The sequence below is a fragment of the Drosophila takahashii genome, chromosome X (assembly GCF_030179915.1).
Source record: "Drosophila takahashii strain IR98-3 E-12201 chromosome X, DtakHiC1v2, whole genome shotgun sequence".
NCBI lineage: Eukaryota > Metazoa > Arthropoda > Insecta > Diptera > Drosophilidae > Drosophila > Drosophila takahashii.
In genome coordinates, this window is record NC_091683.1 from 12,468,150 (window position 1) to 12,491,649 (window position 23,500).

A 23,500-nucleotide genomic window follows, 5' to 3' on the forward strand; every position below is an offset into this window, starting at 1 on the left:
GTTGTGTAGTTGGGATTGCGCACGTAAGCCATTTAGGCAAAGACGTCAACAAGATGCACAGTCGAACGTCGATAAGTGCCAATTTCCAAACTCTAAATCTCACATAATACTTTTTACCGCCAGCCGGTACTTTTTACCCGATTCACAACCGATTTCCTTAGCAAGGTCCCAAACCTTGACTGTTTGAAAATCTGTTTAAATCTATCAAAATTCCAAAAAAAATACTTAATAAAAGCCTCAAACTTCTTGTAACTTTTCTGTACGCCACGTAGAATCTCCACTGTACTTACAATACATTATCGACTTCAACTTCGACATGGAAAGACAGCTGGCAGAAGAACCGCAATCGATTGACCAGTTTTTGGCATTGAAGAAGCCGAGGAGGAGTTCAATAAAAAAAGTGGAGATCAAAGTGAAATTTGTGGCATTTACTTGTTGGTTGATTGTTTTCATTGTCCAACCGGTTTTTATTTGTTTTTTTTTTTATTTTGTTGTATTTCGAACGCTGGTGTGTGTGTGTTCGCCAATTGACAAACCACAACACGAATTTTGCAAAGTAATTGTCATTACATTACATTACACACCTGATGCCGAACGGATATTGAACGCAACTAGTTTGTCGTATTAATCGGCCATTGATGGAATCACCGAAATTGCTCCGATTTCTGCCTATGGGGTGATGTTTTGGTGGCCCCACGTTATAAGTATGATTTTTGGGGGGCCAAAGACAGCCACATGTTTGCATTTCTCACAATTTCCTGATTGCATTTCGCATTGTTATACAAGCAGACATCCGGGAAGGATTAAGGCGAAATGAAAGAGTTATTAAGGAATTGTTTTCAAAGAAAAGGCCGCTTTATTACTGTTATTTATTGCCATTATTTGTAATAAATAAAATAGGTTGGGAAATGAGAACAGTTATTTAATTAAATTAAATTTTAATTATAAATACTCTGCGTATGAGTAATATATGGCTAGGACCACACGGCGTATGAGGTATTTTTTAAACCATTTCTTAAGAAATGCATTATTTTCTTTTTGAGGTTTATTGCTATTCTTTCTGTATGTTATCTTAAGCTTGTTATTATCTTTGGTCAGTTATCTTTGGTTGACTATTTCAGTGTTTACCCGAATATTTCCCAATCGAGCAGACCGAAAATGTGAACCACTTCCACCTGCACAAGGAATGACGAAAGTCTCACACACAATATAATGCCCGCAAATTAACGGAGTCGCGATGTGACGATCGTTTGATATATCACCATCTAATGGGGCAAGGTCAGCGGCACAAGCGATTTGAGCAGAGTTTTCCATGCGAATGTCGAGGAAACTTCGCTTCCCCTCCCCAACCGCCGCAAATAAACAAATAAAACTTGACATTAAAGACACAAATAAACTTGTCAAACTTTTTGCGATGAGTGGTTCGTCTTCTTGCCGGCTTTTGTTTTGGTTTTTTCCTTGGTTTTTTTGTCCAAGTTGTAGGGCCTCCGTTGGCCAAGGGCTTCAATAACTTAACCTTAACATGAAGGGGGATATCTTGGGAATACGAACCTCTAATCACTTGTTCTTTGTGATTGACTTTGATTTGTGACTTAGATTCAGTTAATTTATTGAGGTCACTGTTAGATTTTCCGTCATATTTTAAAAACAATCCACCGCTTACCAAATAGAAATTACTCTCTAATGAATACTAATGCATCATAATGCCCGAAGAAAACACTTTCGGTTCCCAGGCTTCTGTGCATATTTAATCAACGATTTCCGCTACAATTACAATTAGTGTTACTAGGTATGTGAGGGGCTCACACACGGGCAATTTCCGGCACTTACCGCTCTTCGCTCTATGAGTACTACTAAACTTTACCATACGCCCATTGCCCCAGACGCAATATTTCTTTTGGGCCAATTGCCCAATCAACAAACAAATTTTGCTCGAGGGCAATTAAAAGTGAAAATAGAAGAGGCTTCGAAACACAAAGAAAAAATAATAAAAATTAAGTTGGGTAAAGTGAAGAGGAGCCGCCACCTCCCCTTTCTCCTGGCCAAGCGTCTCCCCAGAAGAAAGCTCTATATGTGGGGTGACATAACAATTACCGCCCTTCCCTTTCAGCCTCTTTAACCATGGCTTTATCTTTTCGCTGACTCATCCACATCGGTATCTCCAGTTTGGGCACCGAAAATGAACTTCATTAAACGACAAATGCAAGAAACGAAGTCATGGAGCAATAACAGCAAGTGCGCCGCGTACTCGTAACTCTCTAAGAAATGGCTACGTGACACGATTCTGAAAATCGGGAATTTTTGGAACATTTGTTCCGTGCATGGGTTACATCAAGATTTTTTGCGAAAAATGGCCAAAAAATAAAGTGTCCAGGTTTAAATGCCAATCGATTGGAAATTTAATACCGAGTTCAGAAAGGTATAACATTCCATATTTGGATCAATATTTCCATTGTTACGGTCAAAAAACTAAAAATTTTGTTGTGGAAAACTGGTATTTGGGTTTTTGGCAAAAATTTGCATTTTTTTTTTGTTTTTTTGCTGTAACATGGCCAAAAATGGTCCTACACCAAAAATACATACTGTTTTGAACAGATAACAAAATTTGCTATAAATCCATAAAACTTTCCGTGTGATTTTGGAAAAATAAAATTTTCGCCAATTTTTAATTTTTTTATAAGGGGGTACCCCATGATTTTTTGCGAAAAACTAAAAATAAATAAAATGTCAAGGTTTAAATGCCAATCGTTAGGAAATTTAATAGCGAGCTCAGAAAGGTATGACAATCCATATTTGGATCAATATTTCCATTGTTACGGTCAAAAAACGATTAATTTTTGTGCAAAAGTGGAATCTGGGTTTTTGGTAAAAATTTGAATTTTTTCTGTTTCTTTTTTTTTGCTGTAACTTGACCAAAAATACATACTGTTTTGAACAGATAACAAAATAATAAATAAATCCATATTACTTTCTATGTGATTTCGGAAAAATAAATTTTTTGCTAATTTTCATTTTTGTTACAAGGGGTTTCGTGAGTTTCCCTGCACGATCACCTCGCCTCACGTCCATCTCCGATTTGTATCTCGGCTCGAGTATCTGAGCAGCAGTCGAGCATGACCGATTTGGCCGACGTGCCCGAAACTCCATACAGATGTACGGGTACAGAGGTACATGTAGGTTACCATGGGCGGTTGTCAAAAGGGGGCGTGGCGTACAGTGGCCAACTGGTAGTCGCTGACTGACATCCATCCCGTCCAGCAGTCGTAAACCACAGCGAACACACATATCTCATCCCAATCATTTTGCCTAAACGGTTAAGCTTTACTTATTGTGTGGTTTTCGGAATTTCGGAATTTCCGTGCCTACTCCTTCCATTTTTCACTTTCCACCGACCGAATGTGTCAGGTTTGCCCTATTATCTTGGCTTGCATCGCGAGCGATTTGGTTTAATTGGTTTCCATTATTTAAGTTTGGTCAAGTGCACGGCCAGAAAAGGGTTATTACGTGACCTTTGTTCAGTTGCTTTGAAAGGAGTGGGTACTTGGGTAGTGTAGCCCCTCCTAACACTTAAATGGAGCAATTGGTTAAAGTATATTTTGCAATAAGACAGATAAGGCGGACATGTGGTTTCATTCAATTCAATTTGTAAATTGTATTACAACTCAACTAACAATTGAAGCTATTAAACTCCATTAGTATAATACCATCCTAATAATGATAACAAATGATTTAAAGCTTTCATTACAAGCAACACTATTTAATTTAGTGTGAAACTTGCTCAGAAAATTCTACAAAAATATCTAAAAAATTTTAAAAACTAGTTTTTTTCTTAATTTTTTAAATAAACTAAATGATCTGATTTAAACAATTAAAATAGACACGTATTTATCTCGTTTACCCTCCGCCAATCTTTGTTTCCCCTACACTTCACACCTCGATTATACAATTACGATTCCACCCACTTGATGGCCAACAACTTGGCCAACAATTAATTGTGTTTAGTTTGGTATGCACCGCCAGCCATTAGATGAAAACCGAAAAACTGGCACGCTTCGCGGCGCCTGGAAATATTATACGTACATATTGCGTTGGTCGCGGGCATGGATAATGAGTTGTCCGCAATGAGCGGCAATTTGCTGGCCGAAAAATCGAAATATACCTAGTCACAAAAATATATCCAAGAAAAAAAAAAAACGGCGAAATGAAAAGTGAAAGCTGTCAATCAAAAGCAAAACGGAGCTAACCAGGCCGAGCATCAAGTATCGCCCAGATTCAATACATTCGCCACTTAATGCTGATGGTGCAGTTTTTTTTTTGTTTTTGCCGGATAAATCATTACGACCAATCGAAATTCACACCCAAAAACTAAATTGGCAGGAATTTTTCAATATCCTTTTATAATTATGAGATTTAATTAAAAAAAAACAGTTGAATAAAAAATAACGATTGGCGAAAATGCTTATAACATATTTAAAACAGTTTTAGAGCCACTGTTGATCCAAGACATTAACCGCAAAGTAAATGATCTCTCAGCCAAGACATCAACCAAAAAGCAGAAGATATTGCTATTTTGATGTAAAAACACCCAAGATAATGTAAATTAAAGGATTTTTGACTTGTAATACTATTTAAAAATGCATATATTTATTAAAACAAAAAAAAAATTGACAAAAAAAGGTTAAGCTTATATCGTAAAATATCGCTGAGCTTAGAGCTCGGTATGTTTACCGCCCAGATACTCCTCCTTGATCATGTCCGCCCCCTTCTCGCCGATCATAATGCAGGCGGCATTGGTGTTGGCGCCCACAATGTCGGGCATAATGCTGGCATCGATCACCCTGAGGCCCTTGGCCCCATGGACCTTCAGCTGGGGATCCACGACGGCGGTTGGATCGGTGGCGGGACCCATGCGAGTGGTGCCCACCGGGTGATAGACGGTGGTGGTCATGTGGCGGATGTAGCAGCGCCAGTAGTCATCCGACTGATACTCCAGTCCGTTGCAGGCCTCCAAATCGAGCTTGTGCAGCGTGGCCTCGCGCTCACTGAACGCCTTGGTCTTGGGCAAATTCTTGTAGATATTCAGAGCACGAATATAGGTGTCCACATCGCGTTCATCGGTCATATAGCCGGGATCCAGGAGGGGGGCATCCAAGTAGTTGGCCGACTGCAGGGTCAAACTGCCCGCCGAGAAGGGCTTCAGGTGGAGCAAGTAGGTGATGTAGGTATTTGTCTCCTGGTTGGCCGACAAAATGCTCTTGGCCACGCGATCATTGAAGCCCGTGGCGGCCACATAGCCCTTCAGTTCGGGACTCTGCATCAGGCTGAAGAAATTGGTGGTCTGAATATCCGGATTGGGACCCTCGATCGAGGTGGTGTTGATGAACCCGGTCAAGGCGGTGGCCTCGTGGTGCAGCAGTTTGCTGTAGCGACCCATCAGCAGGTTGTACATGGCATCCACCAGCTCCTCCTCGGTGGGCTTGCGGGCCGTGGACTTGTCGATCTGGAAGATCACCGGCAGACTGGCGTGATCCTTCAGGTTTTTGCCCACGGGCAGGTCCAGTTTCACGGGGATTCCCAGGCTCTTCAGGTGATCGGCAGGACCGACGCCTTAAAAAAATAAATAATTAAAAATATAAATAAGTAAATAAATATAGTTTCGAATTTTGGCATAATTATAATATAATGTTAATTTCTAAGATTAAATTTATATTTAAACTCCCAAACTCCTAATTAAGATCTTATTATTATCAAAAACCAGCTGAGCATTCTACTGCGTATTTTTTGTTTAGATTTGTTTGATATACTTAGAAACCTGTTCTAAGTTAGGCAAAAGAACCTGTCCCATTTCAGTTTAAAATTCATGTGAAATTTTATGGAAATCCAACTAGTTCTTAACGTTTAAAAAAGATTTTCTCGAAATATTCCGCTTAGACAATTTCTTTAAACCTTTTTTGTTTGTTTTATCTTTGCAGGTATGTAAATCAAATAAAAACACCTCTTAACGAGGTAAAAAACTAGTGACGACCGCACCTTCAACATACAAAAGTTCTGATATCAACATTTGTGACGAAAAATTATTACACTCGTCATTAAATAGACTTTCTAATATTTTCTCATTCGGCCCGCCCTAGCAAACTATTCCAACCTTTTTCCCTTCACAGGCATTTTCTATTGCAGCGTGCCGAATGAGAAAATATTAGAAAGTCTATTTAATGACGAGTGTAATAATTTTTCGTCACAAATGTTGATATCAGAACTTTTGTATGTTGAAGGTGCGGTCGTCACTAGTTTTTTACCTCGTTAAGAGGTGTTTTTATTTGATATCAGAAGTTTTTGTTTGTTTACTTTTGCTCTCATAGGAGCTAATATATACATTTAAATTTAAATTGGTCAATCATAATTTTTAAACTATTGTATTTTAACAAATTGAGTTAAAAAGGCGTTGAAGTATTTCAAAATACCTTTTATACGAGGTATAGCACATGTCTGTACCTTTAGTAGTGTAGAACTTACAAACTAACGAAATTTAGCTATTTTTAGCTCTTTCCCGCTAAAGTAGCGGCTTTTTCCAAAAGTCGTAGAACAAAAGATTCCTATATGGAACTCTTAAGTGCAAATTTACTGATTCCATGACCCTAAAATACAGTTCGGATACCCTCCCACAAAATTCAATACTCAGGGAGCGTTAATTGTTCGAGCTGGCAACAGTGGCTATTTTCGTATAAAAATAACTATTAAACGTGACTTTTTACAGTAATGTGTTATATACCAAAATTTAAGGAATCTCAAGGGCTATACAGTTTAAGGTTTTAAAGAAAATCGTTAGAGCCGTTTTTGAGAAAAATAAAAAAAAGCTAAAAAAAAAGTTTTAAAAAATTGTCTTTTGTTCATATTTTTTTAACTATTACATTTACACAAATTGCATATAGAAGGCGTTTATAGCATTTCAAAATACCTTTCAAACGAGATGCAGCACAAGTCTGTAGCTTTAGTAGTATAGAAGTTACGGCTTTCCGAATTTTAGCTATTTATAGCTGTTTTCCCGCTAAACTAGCGAGTTTTTCCAAAAGTGGTAGAACAAAAGTTTTTTATATCGATGTGATGAACGTCATATCAAATTTTCAGAACTTAAAAAACATGTTTTGGACAAGTGGACAAGTGGACAAGTGGACAAACTGACAAACAGAATTAAATTTTCATTTTGGGAAGAAGAAGAAAATCTTATTTTGGCTATAACTTTTGAACGGAGCGTCGGATTTTGACAAATGACCCCTCATTCGACGGGTATTTTCAAAAGGAATACAAGTAAATCATTGCGAGGGGGCATTTATCCCCACCGGCCCCAACAGCTCCAAATTTCTAAATTTTTACTTTTTCACTTTCACCGCTCTCTCTCCCAATCCAATTGATTTTCTTAAAGTCTTGGTATGCAATCCTTTAAGTTTTTGCAATACCTTTCGATTGGTGTATTACTCATTACGATCTGACTATCACAGCAGATTTTCATTTCTTCGTGTATATATAGTAGTCGCCTTCGCACACTCTCCTGGTGCGCTTCGTCACTACATGGACTGCCGTCCATAGTGATCATCGCATAGAATGTGAAAAACGTGAAGTAACTACGACACTTGAAACCCACAAGTCATCAGCTGGTAAAAAAAAATATTGCTCCCCTTTGCTTAAAGGGGAAGTACCGCCCTATCGTAAACGATTTTCGTTATATCTCGCTAGTACGTTATTTTCCATATGTTTACAATCCCTAAACGATCGGGCAGACATAATCGCTTGACCTTGTTCGACCTTGCGCGTGTTTTGACATTGACATCTCATCGACGCGAGGCTCCGTTGCTTGGGTCTGATATTTCGGCTATCTAATCTTTCCAGCTTTTCAGATGCAACCAGCAAAACAGAAGCTAAACCAACAGCTAAACAAACGGAAGATTTAGGGGCCTTAATGAGGGATTGAAGGATCATGGTATATCTTTCTGAACTAATGCACGGAGAAAAGCTCCTATCGTAAATCGTTATCATGTTGGTACTTCCCTATTTTAAACTTGGTCTTATCAATTGCATAGGGGAAAGGTACCTCGACTATTCCAACAGAAAAAACTAAACTATGAGAGATAAGAAAGATATTTTCATGCTATCAAAAACTAAGGTTTTCGGAAGGTATTTTATATATCTTCATTCTTTTATAATAAATTTCTAAAAAATGGTATCGTTATTAGAGATCCTAATAATTTGGTATTTAAAAAGATAAAAACACATATTTTTATGCTATCAGAAATGAAAGTTTTAGGATTTATATATTTTATAATTAATTTCTAAAAAAATAATATTTTTATGGAAGATCCTTATAATTTGGTATTTTGAAACTACTATTTATGATGGTATTTAATATATCTTCAATCTTTTAAACCAAAATTTCTTTAAACTGGTTTTTGGTATTCGAGATCCTAAAACGATGATATTTTCGCTATAATTTGCGGACTCACCTGAGAGCAGCAGAATTTGGGGGGAGCCAATGGCGCCGGCGGACACGATGACCTCCTTGCTGGCTTTCACCGTGTACTCCTTCTTGCCGCGATGCACAAAGGTCACGCTCTCCGCCCGATTGTGTCCATCCAGGTTGATCCTCTTGACGTGGGCGTGGCGCAGGATGTGCAGATTGGGCGTGTTCTTGTGCAGATGCGAGCGGGCGGTGGTGATGCGACGGCCGCCGTCCTGGGTGCCCAATATGTCCATTTGCCCCACGAAGGAGCCCTCGGTGAAGTCCGGTGCACTGCCATAGCCCATCTCCTGCATGCCGGCGCGAATGGTCGTTCGGAATTCGTTGTCCGAGACGTAGTTGTTGATACCCATGGGTCCGCCGACGCCATGATCACCTGGCTTGTAGCCCGGCCGCGTGGACCGCAAATCCTCGGCCTTGCGGAAGTGCTCCAGCACCTCGTCGTAGCCCCAGCCCGGATTGCCCCTGGCCTCCCAGTCGTCAAAGTCCTTGCGCGTGCCCCGCGCATAGATCATCGCATTCATTCCGTTCGTGCCGCCCAGCATCTTGCCCCTCGGCCAGTGGCAACTCTCGCCCTGCATCGCCATGCAGGCGCGTCCGTTGGGCTGCGAGTGGTACTGCCAGTCCCAGTCGGAGAACTGGGTGGCCATGTGCCAGGCGACGAACTCCGTCTCGATCGGCGGATCGCCGCCGGCTTCCAGCAGCAGCACCTTCCACTTCTTCACCTCGGCCAGCCGACCGGCGACCACGGCGCCCGAGCTTCCCGATCCAATGACTATGAAGTCGTAGTCGTGCCGGAAGCCCCCGTTCTGGTCCAACCAGTCGCCCTTGTCCTCCGGCCACTGCTGCTGGCCACTCAGGTCGCAGTACTTGGCGATCAGCGTGGAGAGGAGCAGGGACATCAGCGTGTTCGCCGGACCCGCCGATCGGGCTGCGCACTGGGCGCTCAGGAACTCCATCTTCGGGGTTAAGAGTCCTTAGGTCCTGGAAAAAAAAATCCATTATCATTAGTATTTCTTAAAAAATTCAAAGAAAAATCTGTAGAAATATGGTTAAAATTTAAGGTTTAGATAGCTCATAAAGTTATCCGAAAATAATGTAAATTACTACCTTTAAAATGGGTTTGAAAAATCCTTTAAATAACCCCCTATTTCTAAAAGGAAGCTTTGATATTCTTAGGACATATTCATAGAATCATTATAACTTTTGGAAAAATTCCATCACTATCACTAATACCTTCTGATATCTTTATGCTGCTTTTGTGAAATTCTCGAAAAATAACAAACACGACTTTAAGAACTTATCTTCAGTTTTTTATCAATAAATACCAAAAGTAAACTCAAGAAAATTAATTATAATTAATTTAATGATTTATCTGTTTATCCCTTGGCTCTCTATGCAAAGTTTATTTATTCCAAAAAGATCTTAGGGCAAGCAAAAATGTATCCTTGAGAAAACTGGAAGTTACTTTCAGGTTAACCATTACTTTTTGCCTAAAAATGTTCAAGGCTAGCATCTGGAAATCCTATTCTAGTTAGCAATCCTCGGCTAACCTCAGGTTCTCAAAATGTTACGTACAAGTTATAAACAGGATATCCACTGGTAGTTCTCAGACCTCTGGTTATCCTCCGGTTATCCTCAGTTAAGCCAGAACTTTAAGAATCACTAATCCACCTGCCGCACACGTTCGCTCGCTCTCTCCGCTCGACGGCAACTGTTCTAGCGGACCGGCATTCAGCCGGAATTTGTACGGCCGGTTGGCGAACGCTTTTCGTATGCCATCGGCGTCCGTAAATCAAAAGCGCTCGGAGACATTTGCATTTAGCTTCGAGTCGTACATAGTCGTACCTACAAACATACGTATATACCATAAACACCATATACACACCATATAAATTAGACGCACCTTCCGCCTTCAGCAGCTGCGCGGCACTCCCCTTATCACACGAAGATTAGCTAAGCGAGGTGTGATAAACCCGAGCGACCCATGGAAGCCCACCCAAAATCGAGAATCGAGAATCCAGAATCTAGAGTCTCCCGCGGTTTGCACTCGCTTATCTTTATGCTCGAGTGGAGGATCGATGGTGGCCGTGTTTTTGGGTGTTTCGGGTGTTTTTGGGGGCTCCGCAGCTGATAAGCACAGGTTATTTTTGTTGAGGTATCGCCTACGCGATGGACAAACCAGTTGTGTGGGTTTGTGGGTCAAGTTTGACCGCAGATATGCTAAACATCTTAATTTGGCAATCCAGATTCGAGGCTTTCATTCTGAATCTTTTCTATAGTAATATGGGATTTTTGTTTATGATCCTAAAGAATTTTGTAGACCTTTTTCTAAAGAATTGATATACAAACATTAAAGAATAACATTTATTTTCTATATTTTATTAAATATTTGATTTATTCAATATTGCGATGTTGAAGCTTTTATTCTAAAACTTTTCGATAGTAATATGGGATTATTGTTTTTGATTCTAAAGAATTTGGTCTATTTTATTAAAACCCTTGTATTAAACAAGTGTGTCTTATGAATACGAAAAAAAAATGGAATATATTTACAATTTTGTAAAAGAAAAGTACCCCTACGAAGCGAAGTGAAAGGTGCAACAGTTCACATAGTTTAATTTACCTAATTGTGGTATTCGTGAATCGATATCTACACTCAAAATAAAATTAACCCTAAAGTCAAGGAAATCGCCCTACTTTTGTCTTCAAGACAAGCTCGCCCTAAATTTTAGGGTCAAATTTTTCTATATTTTTGATTTTTTTTGACGTCATATTTCTAAATTTTAGGGTAATTTTACTAAATTTAAGGGCAAAAATTTCTAAAAAGTAGGAAATTTTCCTAAAAAAATAGAAATTAAAAACAAAACAAAAAAACATGTTCAATCATGATTTTTTTTTGTATATACGTTTATATTATGTACTCCTCCCTATATACATATGCAGGCGTTGTGTGTCTTGTATATTGTGAATGTTAAAGGTTATGTATTTATTATTATGTATTTGCGCTTGGATTTCTTATCTAACCAAAGCCAAATGTGGTTGTAAATGTGGACTACGGGACTGCGGAAGATTGGGAATGTAGAAATTATGATTAGTTAATATTTTATGTTCATGAAAAAAACTTACAATTTTTTACTTGTCCGTCGTGAGAATCGAACCCGGGTCTCCCGCGCGAGGAGCGAATGGCCTACATACTGGGCCATTGTAGCACTTAAACTTGCTGTGGCAAACCGAGCAATGTATGTAAAGGGTGAAGCGGACAACACATTTGAATACTAATTGCATAATTTTGACCATTCGCGTTTTACTTATTTACATACGTATATACATATGTATATATTTATGCTAACGCAATTTATATTATGTGTAGTATATAGTAAATAACTGAATATAAACCTAATTATTTTTAGTTAACTGCTTGCCATCAATAAAAAAAGGAATAAAAAAAAGTAAAAAAATAAATAAAAATAAAATAAAATAAATTAAAAAAAATAAAATAACATTAAAAAAAAAAGTTAAAAAATTTTGCTCTGGGACTCGAACCCGCGTCGATTCGATTGCTAACCAAGTGCTTTAACGGTCTGCGCCACGAGTACAGCTGGCCGGCAGCTGACAAGTTCTGGCATTGAACATTTTGGTGTGCCAGAGCATGTGAAAACAACTATTTCTATTTTTTAGAAAAACTTTCTACTTTTTAGGAAATGTTTCTATTATTTAGGGTTAGCTTAATTTTAGGGTTAGGACACTCATTTTTAGAAAAGGTGTTGCCAATATATTTTATTATTTTCGTTTGCCTTTCTATTTTTCAGAAAATAATTTCTAATTTTAAGGGCATTTTTTCTAGATTTTAGGGTGATTTTAGTTCATGGTAACCATTTTCTACATTTAAGAAAAACTTCCTGGATTTAAGGAAAACTTTCTTGACTTAAGAAAAATTTCCTTAGATTTAGAAATAACTTTCTTGTATTTAGAAAAAAGAAATTTTAATGGCGATTTTCTAAAATTTAGGGTTAAATTTATTTTGAGTGTAAGTGGTGTTCTTTATGTACTTTAGTATCGACAACTTGTTGTTGACAAGTTGCCAGTTTGATGGGGCGACTGTGTTTGGAATTATCAAGCTAACAGCTAACTTTAGCTAAAAGTCATCCGCATGCATGTGCGGTGGCACCCACAATCGACCACTGTCGTCATTGGTTACCCGGTAATCCTCCCCTATGAAGTGGGCGGCTCTCTCCCCGATCATCACGGTGGCCGCATTCGTATTCGCACTGACAACGGCTGGCATAATGCTGGCATCCGCCACCCGCAGGTTATCCAATCCATGGACCTTCAGTCGGGGATTTACACAGGCTTCGGGATCGGAATTAGGAGACATTTTCACGGTGCCCGACTGATGGTAGCAGGTGATGGTGAAGTATTTGGCATAGCAACGCCAGTACTCCTCACTGCGATAGCTCCTCAGACTATCACACTCTTCAATGGGAATCCTAGCCAACTCGGCCCGGTGATCTTGTAAGGCTTTGGTCTGCTCCAGGGATTCTATATACCGAATGCCTCGCATTAAAGTCGAGACATCCTCGGGTTCCGTTAGGTAGTTACTCTTGAGAATGGGCGGTTCCTTGGGATCTGCACTCCTCAGGCGCAATTCACCTCTGGCCAAGGGATGGGAAAGCAAAACAAAGACACACAGGAGATGCGAGTCCCTCAGATATTCCTGCAGCGATTCTACGTACTCCTCTTGGAAGGACAAACCCTTGGTGAAGAGTTCCAGCGAAGCATGATTGCCTCTCTGGAAGAACAGGTGATGGTTCTCCGTATCCGGATAGGGACTATCACTACTACCATTCGTGTTGATCAAGGCCACCAGGGAGGCTGTGCTGTGGGTGGCCAGGGGTCCCCGCCGATGGATGAGGTACTCATAGACGCCATCCAGCATGTCCTTCTCTGTGATGACCTCAGCTTGACCCTCGTCGAGTCGCAGGAAGAGGGGAACCAGCACATGATCCTGGAGATTGCGTCCCACTCCGGGAAGATCCAACTGAAGGGGTATATTTAGATCCTCCAATTGCTGGCGAGGACCGATACCAGAACGCAGGAGAAGAGCTGGTGAATCGATGGCTCCCGCCGAGAGAACCACTTCCTTGGTGACCCCGACGCGGTGAATGACACCGTCTTTTTCGAAGGTAACCGATGAGATGCGCTGATCTCCGTCCAAATTCAGCCTGGTCACCAGGGCCTTCTTGACCACCTGGAGATTGGGTCGCGTTCCGGCCACTGCACCCAAATAACCCTTGGCCGTGCTCATCCTTTGACCCTGCCTCACGGTGCCAGGAACATGGGCATAGCCCGTCTCACTGCCCTCCTCGAATCGCTCCACATACGGTCGTCCCAGCTCCCGAGCTCCTTCGATGATCAACTGGTGAATGGGATCATCCTGCCGCTCGAAGGGACTCAGGGTCACATAGCCCCTGGGATGTGTGGCATTTCCCTGGGGCGTCACGGATCGTTCGAAGAAGGGCATCACCTCATCGTAGCTCCAGCCCTCGTTGCCCATCGCCGACCAGCCATCAAAGTCCCGCCGATTGCCTCGCACATACAGCATCGCATTGGCCGCTCCGGATCCTCCCAACATCCTGCCACGCGGCCAATAGCAGCGACCCTCCTTCATTCCCTGACAGGACTCGTCACTCGGTTCCGTGAAGTAGTTCCAGGTGAACTCCGAGTGCTGCAGGCCGAAGAAAAGCGAAGGCAGCTGCAAGGGATTAGGAATATTAATGGGTTAATTTAATAATAATGAAGAAATCGATTGGGAACAATTGGTGTAAAATTAACCAATATAATTGTCAAACAGTCGGCAACCACAAATATTGTAAATTCTATCACTTAAATAGATAATACTACCAATCAAATTTTTTGTATGTAACTTCTAAGGAGTTTCGGTAAAAATTTTGATATTTTAGCGTAACTAGTTTGTAAACTTTGTTAATCCCTGGGTTTTTAGCGAGAGTTTCATATATGTTTTATAGTTTTTTAGCTAGTGGTACAAATATTTATTTGGATCAGTAGGAAAAACTGAAACTCTAATTGTTTAGATAGTACTTTTTAGGCACCCACATCTTATTCACCAGTTTAGAAGTCAGTTTATGATCTCATTATATTTGAGTATGAAAGTAGACTCACCTCGGATTCGACGGGTGGATCTCCGCCCGCTTCCAGGACGAGAACTCTCCACTCGGGATTCTCACTGAGCCGACTGGCCACCACGGATCCCGCGGATCCTGCTCCGATGACCACAAAGTCATAGGGTTGACCAAAGTCACCTCCGTAGTCCGCTGGCCACTGGCTGCTGGGTGAAATAAAACACTGGGCGGACAGAAGGGATTGCAGGAGAACGGTCACCATGCCACTCCACAATCCGATGGCCGGTGAACTACCGGTTCCACATTGATTCAGGCCATTGGCCAGCGCATCCAAGCTGAGATTCTGGCCGCCATTGAGCGACATTATGACTGGACCCGATTCTATCTGGATCTGAGGCGCAGTCGCCACTGGAGATTCGCTTTTATAGCCGGTCGCCTGATAAGCGGCTACAGTGCATCCTCCCCCTGCAGCAACCAGCCAACCGACCATCCAACCGCCGAGGACGTTGACTCAGTCGGCGGAGAGGCGCGTGTGAGTGTGTCACGAATGCACACAGAAAAAATAAATACACTCAATGGTGATCGATTAGGTTTTTAACTACACAGAGAGAAAGTGCACTTAAGGGGCACAGAATAATGTCAATGAAGGAAGCTAATCCTTATCAGAAAGAAGTTTTTCTGTCGTATTTTTAGGTACCTTTACTATAGGACTGATATCTTTTGTAATTTTATAAAAACAGTTTGATAATTGTTAAAGAAATAACAAGTCAATTAAAAAGAATTGTACGTTTCTCAAAATGTTGATATTAATATCATTAGGTATTTTGTACTTAAAATGGATAAAAATGATAATTTGAAATTAAATCGTTGATAGAAATTAAAATATGAAAATCAGTTTTTTAAAATTTTGTTGTAGTTATTTGTACATTTTTCTGCTTGTGTATCGGCATCATCACCATGAGAAGTAAAAACGCAATCGACAACAGTTCGAGTGACGGGATCCAGTTCTGAAAGAGGAGGTAACCCCTACTTCATCTCAGTTGCAAGCTCATTTGAACTACATTCTTCCAATTACTTTATATATTTTCCGATCGCTATCACTGTCACATTCAGGATGAAGTAAGCATATTTTCATCCAATAAAACATATACACATATGTTTCCGTTTATTATTGTTGCGAAATACTTTGACAATCAATTTATCATTAATTGTCTAATAATTAATAATAATTTGTACCTATTTTTGAAATAAAACACATTTGTTTCACTGTACATCGGTCTTTATGTTCGTTTTTTTGAGACTTTTAAAAAGCTCAAACCGATTTAGATTAAAAAAGTGAAAGATATAGAATAGAGAATTCCCCGATAACAGATCCAGATAACAAGAATAGCTTTTGAGGCTGAGGCCCCCAATTGCACACTTTTTATCGCTCCAAAAAGTCATAACCAGATAGAACAAGTATCATAAAGTCATTTATATAGCCACTTAGCTCAGCACAAACACACATAAAGACAACAAACAAAAACAAAACAAGCTTACTTCCAAAAACAAAACAAAAAAAATCGCCAAAAAAAAATAAACGCTTAACAAAGTAATTAAAAGTGGTGCTTAAAAAGGCGCTTCAAAATTAGAGACAATTAATTTTGGGGTGGCCAAGAATCCAGGTTAGCGCCACCTGGCGGTCAGAGCCCGCTGTTCATGGCCGTGCGAATAAATTGAATGGGGGCAGGGGGTACGGCATTCGCAGCTGCCGCAATCAGATTGCCAACGGGGGCGAAATTGAGACCAGCACTTAGATCTGCAAAAAAAAAACAGATCACAAAAATATTTAAAGACCTTAAGAGGTTACAAAAACTTTTATAAATATATATTTTTAATAAGGTATATTAAAAAAAAAGACTAAAGATCTTAACAGAATTCCTTTTTTGGGCATTGCAAATATTTATAAAATTAAATTAATTAATTAAATTTTAAAATTTTTTAAACATTTTTATCAGAAATAGTTTTTGTAAGATGAGAGGATACTAGAATTTTTAAAAGTTTTTAATAAATATTTGGATGTTTAGGTCCTGGCACCTTAAAAGCAGGGTCTTACAACATCCCGATAGAATTTATATAATACAACTTTTCAAATATTACGATATATTATAAACACCTACCCGAAGGATCGTTAAGGGGATCAGCTGCATTTCCGGTTGCAGTTCCAGTTCCGGTTCCTGTTCCAGTTCCGGAAGCCGTGCCCGTTCCCGTTACCAAATCCTCGGCCAGCAGAAACTGCTGCGGTTTGGCCGAGGCTGAGGCCAGGCGGCTGAAGCCCAGGAGCACCAGGATTGCCATCAGTAATATCCACTTGGGTGGCTGCACCGGGAGCGTCATCTTGCGATCAGTGGCGGACGTGAACTGACCCGCTCGCCAAACGCGCACTCGCATGAAAAGTCTCGAAAACCTTTTCCGATTCCAAAGCAAAGCCCAAAGCAAAGCCATGGCCCACTGAGGCACCCAAACTGGTAAAACCCGTAAGCTTTGCACGCTGCCATTTGCCATTTAAGTTCAGTGGCCGCTCATAAATTACGGGCAGAAAACGATTGAGAACAATGCCTTCATATGATTGATAGAACGCCGAGATACTCCTTAGTTATCAGAAAATATTTTTTAAAAGTCCCAAAATACTTACAACACTTTAAATGAAATATACCACATACCATTTTATTTTTTATATCATAAAAAGATTTGTCACAAACAGATAGAAACACCAATATACCCCCCTATAAAAATAAATACTGAATAAAATATCATAAATAATCACCACAACATTGCAAAAGTTCAGAGCGCTGGGAAATGCTACTTCAAGCGATCGCTGTTAAAAAGAGCAAAAAAGCATAAATGGAAAATTAAACGAATTGAATTGAAAATGGGAATGGAAATGGAAAACTAGCTGCACCAAGAGTCAAATGAATGCCAAGATCATTACCAAAGCAAATTAGCTGACCTGTCGGAATGGCAACAATGGATAGTTTATACAATTGCAATTGATATAGGTATATGTGTACCTATGGATTGCTAATCACAGTGGCCGACTTCGTTCCAATGCCATATGTGTGCCATTATTTGCAACTTCTCGAAGGGCTTATCTTATTTTCATAAATATCTTCCCATGCCCGCAAAACGAAATGTTTATTTATAAAGGTTCTCTTGTTGCGTGAGCTAGGCAGTCAATTAAGGAAATTTAAAATTTCTGTTGAGGATTTTTTATACTAAGCTTTAATAGAGCTACACAGAGAGATCAATTTCAATTAAATTAAAACAAAATTCTATAGAGGGGATAAGAATATCAAACCAAGTAGCTATAGCCCTTTTTCTGAAATTTCCGTCTTTTTTCGAATTAAAGATAAAATTAGCTTGAAAATGGAACAAAATCAGCTTGAAATGTAGAGAAAATTCAACTGAAAGTGGTATTATTTCTGCTTGAACGGTTTTCAAAACAACTGTTCTCAATTTAAGTACAATGTAATTGGTTATTTTTCTCAGTTTACAATTTATTATTATTTTTTTTTTAATAAATGTAAAAATGGTATAGTAGTGCCTAACTCCAACCGCCGTCTCGGTAGTGCCGCCAATCCTCCTTGATGATATCCGCTCCCCTCTCGGCGAGCATCAAGGTCGGAGCATTGGTGTTGCCCGTGGGAATGGTGGGCATAATGCTCGCATCGATGACCCGCAGTCCCCGCATTCCCCGGACCCGCAGACGGGGATCCACGACGCCGGTGGGATCCGAGACGGGGGCCATTTTGCAGGTGCCCACCGGATGGTAGATCGTCTGCGAGTAGAACCTGGCCAGGCACTCCCAGAAGGCGTCGCTCAAGTACTCCACCTCGGGGCAGTTGCGCCACTCGTAGATGTTCATGGTGGCATTCAGGGACTGCATCACCGGCGTTTGGCTGAGGCGATGGGCCAGCTTCAGACCCTCCACCATCACGGCCATGTCGTGCGGATCGTCGTAGTAGTTGGCATGGATCAGGGGATGCACTTTCGGGTCGGCGGAGCGCAACTGAAGGAATCCCCGCGAGCGTGGACGCATCAGCAGTGGGGCTATGACAAAGGAATCCTGATAGAGCACCGGCTCAAAGGTCTCGGCGTAATTCTCCAGCGTGATGGCGGCTCCCCGGCGACCCACCATCCCACCATCGGCCCCATAGCCATAGCTGCCCATGAAGAGCTGGACGTCGGGCCAGTCCAGGCGGGGATCCTGGTAGCGAGTGCTGTAGAAGCCCATCACCTCGCTGACGGGCATGGCGTAGAAGAAGCTGTCGCGCCGCTCCAGGAAGTCCTCCACCGCCTGCTCGTTCATCATTTCGGGCACGATGAAGGACAAGTGCCGCTGCTGGCCACCGTCGAAGGTGTAGATGGCGCCCGAGGTGGAGATGTGATCCTGCAGATTCCCGCCCACGCCGGCCAGGTGCTGCAGCACCGGGATGCCCAGCGGTTCCAGCTGCTCCCTGGGACCCACACCGCTGACCATCAGCAGCTGGGGACTGGCCAAGGCGCCGGCGGATAAGATTACCTCCTTTGAGGCAGCCACCGAATGCTTGAGGAGCCCGTACTCGAAGCTCACGCCGACTGCTCGATGGGACTGCGGATCGATGAGGATGCGCTCCACAAAGGCCTTCAGGACAATATCCAAGTTGGGACGCTGCCAACTGCGTCGCAGGTAGCCCTTGTTGGCACTGCAACGCAGGCCATCCCTCAGTGTTCCATGGGGCGGGGCAAATCCCGTCTGGGAACGACCATTGAAGTCCCCCTCCTGGTTCACCATGCCCAGCTGGTGGGCAGCCCGCATGAAGATGTCCAGCAGGGGAGAGGGAAATCTGGAATAAAAGGGGTTTCGGAAAATTAGAAAGCATTCTTATACTGCTAATCTTTAATTAAAGATACATTTTTATCTAAACTACTAAATTATATTCAAGCTTAAACCAATTTGGATTTTTTGAAAATAATTTCATCTTTACTAAGTTCTCTTGAATTCCAATGCTAAGAATAATGTTTTACAAATAATAAAATATTAAACCTTTGAATTTAAACTTTTGAACCTAATGTTTTAAATTGTTTAATTTAATATACAAATTAAACTTCTAAATCCTAAAATATTCTATAAAAGTTTAATTTTATAATTTTCATATTTAAAACTAATATAAATCGAAATATTTGCAAAATCAAAGCAAATTAACTACATTTTATTCAGGTACTTTTTAATTGAATTAAAGTTAAAAATCCTATAATAAACTATAAATGTTAAGTTTTTAATTTCCATATTTGATATTAATTTTATATTAAAGAAAGTAGTTAGATTGAAAGCGAAATTAATGGAGTTACTACGTTTTTCCTATCAGTATAGTTGATAGCCAATAATGTTTTCCACCGTATTACCTGTATCTCTCCACGGAAATGGGACCGCCGTGTCCGTGGTAGGGATTCTGTTCGAATCCCGGAACCCGCATGTCCTCCGCCTTGCGGAAGTAGTGCAGCACATTGGCATAGTCCCAGCCGGGATTGCCCAGTTCCGACCAGTGATCGTAGTCCCGCCGATTGCCCCGGATATACATCATCGCATTGATGGAGCTGCAGCCCCCGAGGACCTTGCCCCTGGGCCAGAAACACCTCTGATCCTCCATGGCCAGGCAGTAGCGATCCGAGGGCTCCGTCGAGTACTTCCAGTCCCAGGGGCTTCGCTGGAACACGGGATACAATTGTGGCAAATCGATGAGCAGTGGCTCATCCCCGCCAGCCTCCAGGAGCAGGACACTCCACTCGGGATTCTCCGAAAGGCGGGCGGCCAGCACACAACCCGCCGAACCACCGCCAATCACAATGAAATCGTAGGAACTGCGAAGATTCTCGATTTGTATGGAGCGCACGCGATGCGGTTCGTCCACAATATCCGGCCTCTGGTCGAGGATCCCCTTGTTCAGCAGCAGGATGACCATGGCCGAGGGGCCGAGGGTCAGCAGGAACCGCCACATCGCCACGAACGTGTTGATCGCCGTCATTGTGAAAATACAACTGACAACTGACTGGGACTGAGTTTGGATACAATTGCGATGGGATTACTATATTACAATCCAGCTGATCCAGCTAAAATCGAAATTCGCTGACCCACAAAAGCCACGGTTTCTATAAGTGCATTGACCAATGTGCCAAACATTGGCTTCTGCAATCCCAGCTACTTAGAGGTTAACACTTGGCTACAAAAGAAAATATCATAAACAAAACGTTTAATATCTTTCTTAAAAATGAAAACAAAGCCTTATAAAAATCAACAAAATAACTTCAAAATTCGGGATCTGGGTTTTTGGTAAAAATTAGAATTTTTCCCTATGTTTTTTTGCTGTAACTTGGCCAAAAATGGTCCTACACCAAAAATAAAAACTGTTTTGAACAGAGAACAAAATTATCAATAAATCCATAACACTTTTCGTGTGATTTTGGGAAAGTACAATTTTTGCCAATTTTCATTATTTTTATAAGGGGGTACATCATGATTTTTTGCGAAAAATGGCAAAAAAAATAAATTGTCTATGCTTAAATGCCAATCGATTGTAAATTTAATTACGAGTTCAGAAAGGTATGACAATCCATATTTAGATCAATATTTCCTTTGTTTTGGCGAAAATCTGTTTTGTTTTATCGAAAAAACGGTTTTTTTTTTTTTGGAAAGCAGTTAAATGCTTGCTCATATCTCAAAGCTTTACATTCCTTATAAAACAATAAAAACAATATATTTACAGTTTTGGTAATACAATATAGGTTATTACAAAGCTAATAGTTTTTTAAAGTCGGGTTCTTAGGAAATGTATAAGTATAAATCAGCACTCCTGGACCACCTCATTGTCCACCTGTCGATCCTCGAGGATCATTTGCGCCCCCTTCTCGCCGATCATCATTGCGGGTCCATTGGAGTTGCCAGCTGGTAATTCCGGCATAATGCTGGCATCCACGACGCGAAGACCTCGGACACCATGAACCCTCAGTCGCTCATCCACCACGCCTCCATCGGGGGAATCCTTCCTAGAAGCCATGCGACAGGTGCCCACGGAATGCCAGGCGCCCACATAGATGTAACGCACGTAGCACAGCCAGTAATCATCGGAATCAGGGGTCAGCACATCGCATTCCTCGAGGGGCGGCAGCCAAAGACGCAGACCACAACGACGGAAGGCTCGGGTTTTGGCCAACCTCTGAACGTATCTCACATAGCGCAGCAGGGTCCGCTGATCCTCCAGATCCTCGCCATAGTGATTTTCGATTCGTGCCTGATCCGAGGCATTCCTGCTCGACAGACTCACACTTCCGCGTGCCAAGGGACGCAGTAGGGAGCCCATTATCTGCAGCATATCCCATTTTTTCAGGGCATCCGCCTGAGCTGCGATCAATTCGGGCCGAAAGCCCAGGTAGCCAAAGCTACCCGAGCTTCCTTTGGGCAACAGCGTGTGGGCCACCACATGGAGATCGGGTTCACCTCGACTGGATCCGGGTGAACTGGAGTTGATGTAGCCCATCATGTAGAAACCGCTGGCCAAGGGACCTTCCTGATTTTCCAGCAGATATTTGGTAATAGAAACAGGAGCATAGGGATCATCTGTGGGCTCGCGAGTACTATTTACGGCACACTGGGAGCCGAAGAGTAGGAAGAGCGGCAGCATTCCGTGATCCTGGAGATTCCGACCCACCGGCAGATCCTGATGGGTGGTTATATTCCAAGTTTCCAGCTCCTCGCGAGGACCGATGCCCGATAGGAGCAGTAACTTGGCGGAATTCAGGGTTCCTGCACTCAGGATCACTTCCTCTGAGGCCTTTGCTGTATATTCCATACCATTTAGGGTATATCTTACTCCCGTGGCCTGGTTTCCCTCCGCGTTGAGTAGCACCCTCTGAACTTGGGCTCCTCGTATCACCTTGAGATTGGCTCTCCTATTCACGCGATCGTTGGCCAAATACAGGCGACCACTGCTGGCTCGACGTCCCTGGTTTACGGTAACCGGAACACGATGGGTGTAGCCAAAGGAGGAACCCGCTATCAAAGGCTGTTTCATTCGCGGAACACCCACCTCCGAGGCAGCGGAGTAAATCAGGTTGGCCAACTTCTGGTTGAGACTATTGGCCTGGAGGTAAGAGACATTCAGGCGTCGCTGGAGGCGGGAGTAAATCTTCTGGACCTCTGGCCAATCCCAGCCGGTTGTGTTCCATTGCCGGAAGTTCTCCCGACTGCCGGGTATGTAGATATTGCCATTTATGGCTCCACCGCCGCCCATCATGCGTCCATGCCACCAGACGCACCCATGACCGGTGGCCATTGCCTGGCAGCATTTGGTATTGGGAACGGCCTCCTCCAGGAACATGTACCTCGCATCGTGATGCAGTGCAGCAGTGAGGCTGAATATTTCCGACTCCAGCGGCGGCAGTTGTCCCTCCTCCAGCAGAAGGACCCTCAGCTGGCACCGCTCACTCAGACGACTGGCCACTATGGAGCCAGCACTGCCAGCTCCCACTACGATATAGTCATAGCTCTCGATCCCCAGTGGATCGTGCTGCTCCGGCCAGGCGGTGTTGTTGGCCAGCGAGAGACTGGAGGCATTCAGGGCCGCGGCCACCGATTGCATCAGGGAAATGCCCAGGCCACTGCTGTCCACCGAGTAGAATTGACCCATCGACGGATCAATTAGGGCGCCAAAAAGACAGAGTATAGGGAGTATGGTTCGCGCACCCGCTAAGCGCGGTTCGTGTGCCCGCTGACCGACGACCACCATCTTCCGCTGATTTACGTTCAACACTAATGAAATCCAGCCAATGAATT

The 23,500-nt window shown here is 42.1% G+C and overlaps 6 protein-coding genes across 10 annotated transcripts in view; 1 reads left to right on the forward strand and 5 right to left on the reverse strand.

Moving 5' to 3' along the window:
* Positions 1 to 23,500, forward strand: part of Flo2 (flotillin-2) — a 101,626-nt gene that overhangs the window by 61,699 nt on the left and 16,427 nt on the right. The window contains exon 1 of one of the 5 annotated variants that reach the window (XM_070219120.1): positions 6,689 to 6,692. The exons of the other annotated variants lie outside the window; for them this stretch is intronic. The gene's annotated coding sequence lies outside the window, so the exon portion shown is untranslated. Of the gene's footprint in view, positions 1 to 6,688; positions 6,693 to 23,500 lie in introns of those variants that run through there. 5 annotated transcript variants of the gene reach the window in all.
* On the reverse strand, positions 4,623 to 10,255 carry LOC108070108 (glucose dehydrogenase [FAD, quinone]). Its single transcript, XM_017160441.3, has 3 exons — positions 10,088 to 10,255; positions 8,496 to 9,493; positions 4,623 to 5,607 (listed from the first exon to the last, which is right to left on the reverse strand). The coding sequence occupies exons 2-3, from the start codon at positions 9,466 to 9,468 to the stop codon at positions 4,709 to 4,711; spliced, it is 1,872 nt and encodes a 623-aa protein (XP_017015930.2). The 5' UTR covers positions 9,469 to 9,493; positions 10,088 to 10,255; the 3' UTR covers positions 4,623 to 4,708.
* Positions 11,965 to 15,047, reverse strand: fiz (fezzik). The gene is made up of 2 exons (XM_017160436.3): positions 14,693 to 15,047; positions 11,965 to 14,264 (listed from the first exon to the last, which is right to left on the reverse strand). The coding sequence occupies exons 1-2, from the start codon at positions 15,014 to 15,016 to the stop codon at positions 12,648 to 12,650; spliced, it is 1,941 nt and encodes a 646-aa protein (XP_017015925.2). The 5' UTR covers positions 15,017 to 15,047; the 3' UTR covers positions 11,965 to 12,647.
* On the reverse strand, positions 15,982 to 17,228 carry LOC108070117 (uncharacterized). Its single transcript, XM_017160455.3, has 2 exons — positions 16,812 to 17,228; positions 15,982 to 16,450 (listed from the first exon to the last, which is right to left on the reverse strand). Exons 1-2 carry the CDS (start codon positions 17,194 to 17,196, stop codon positions 16,335 to 16,337), a joined length of 501 nt encoding a protein of 166 aa, XP_017015944.2. The 5' UTR covers positions 17,197 to 17,228; the 3' UTR covers positions 15,982 to 16,334.
* LOC108070115 (glucose dehydrogenase [FAD, quinone]) lies at positions 18,168 to 20,709 on the reverse strand. Its single transcript, XM_017160453.3, has 2 exons — positions 20,077 to 20,709; positions 18,168 to 19,517 (listed from the first exon to the last, which is right to left on the reverse strand). Exons 1-2 carry the CDS (start codon positions 20,694 to 20,696, stop codon positions 18,236 to 18,238), a joined length of 1,902 nt encoding a protein of 633 aa, XP_017015942.2. The 5' UTR covers positions 20,697 to 20,709; the 3' UTR covers positions 18,168 to 18,235.
* On the reverse strand, positions 21,435 to 23,488 carry Eo (Ecdysone oxidase). Its single transcript, XM_017160438.3, has one exon. It carries the CDS (start codon positions 23,451 to 23,453, stop codon positions 21,513 to 21,515), a length of 1,941 nt encoding a protein of 646 aa, XP_017015927.2. The 5' UTR covers positions 23,454 to 23,488; the 3' UTR covers positions 21,435 to 21,512.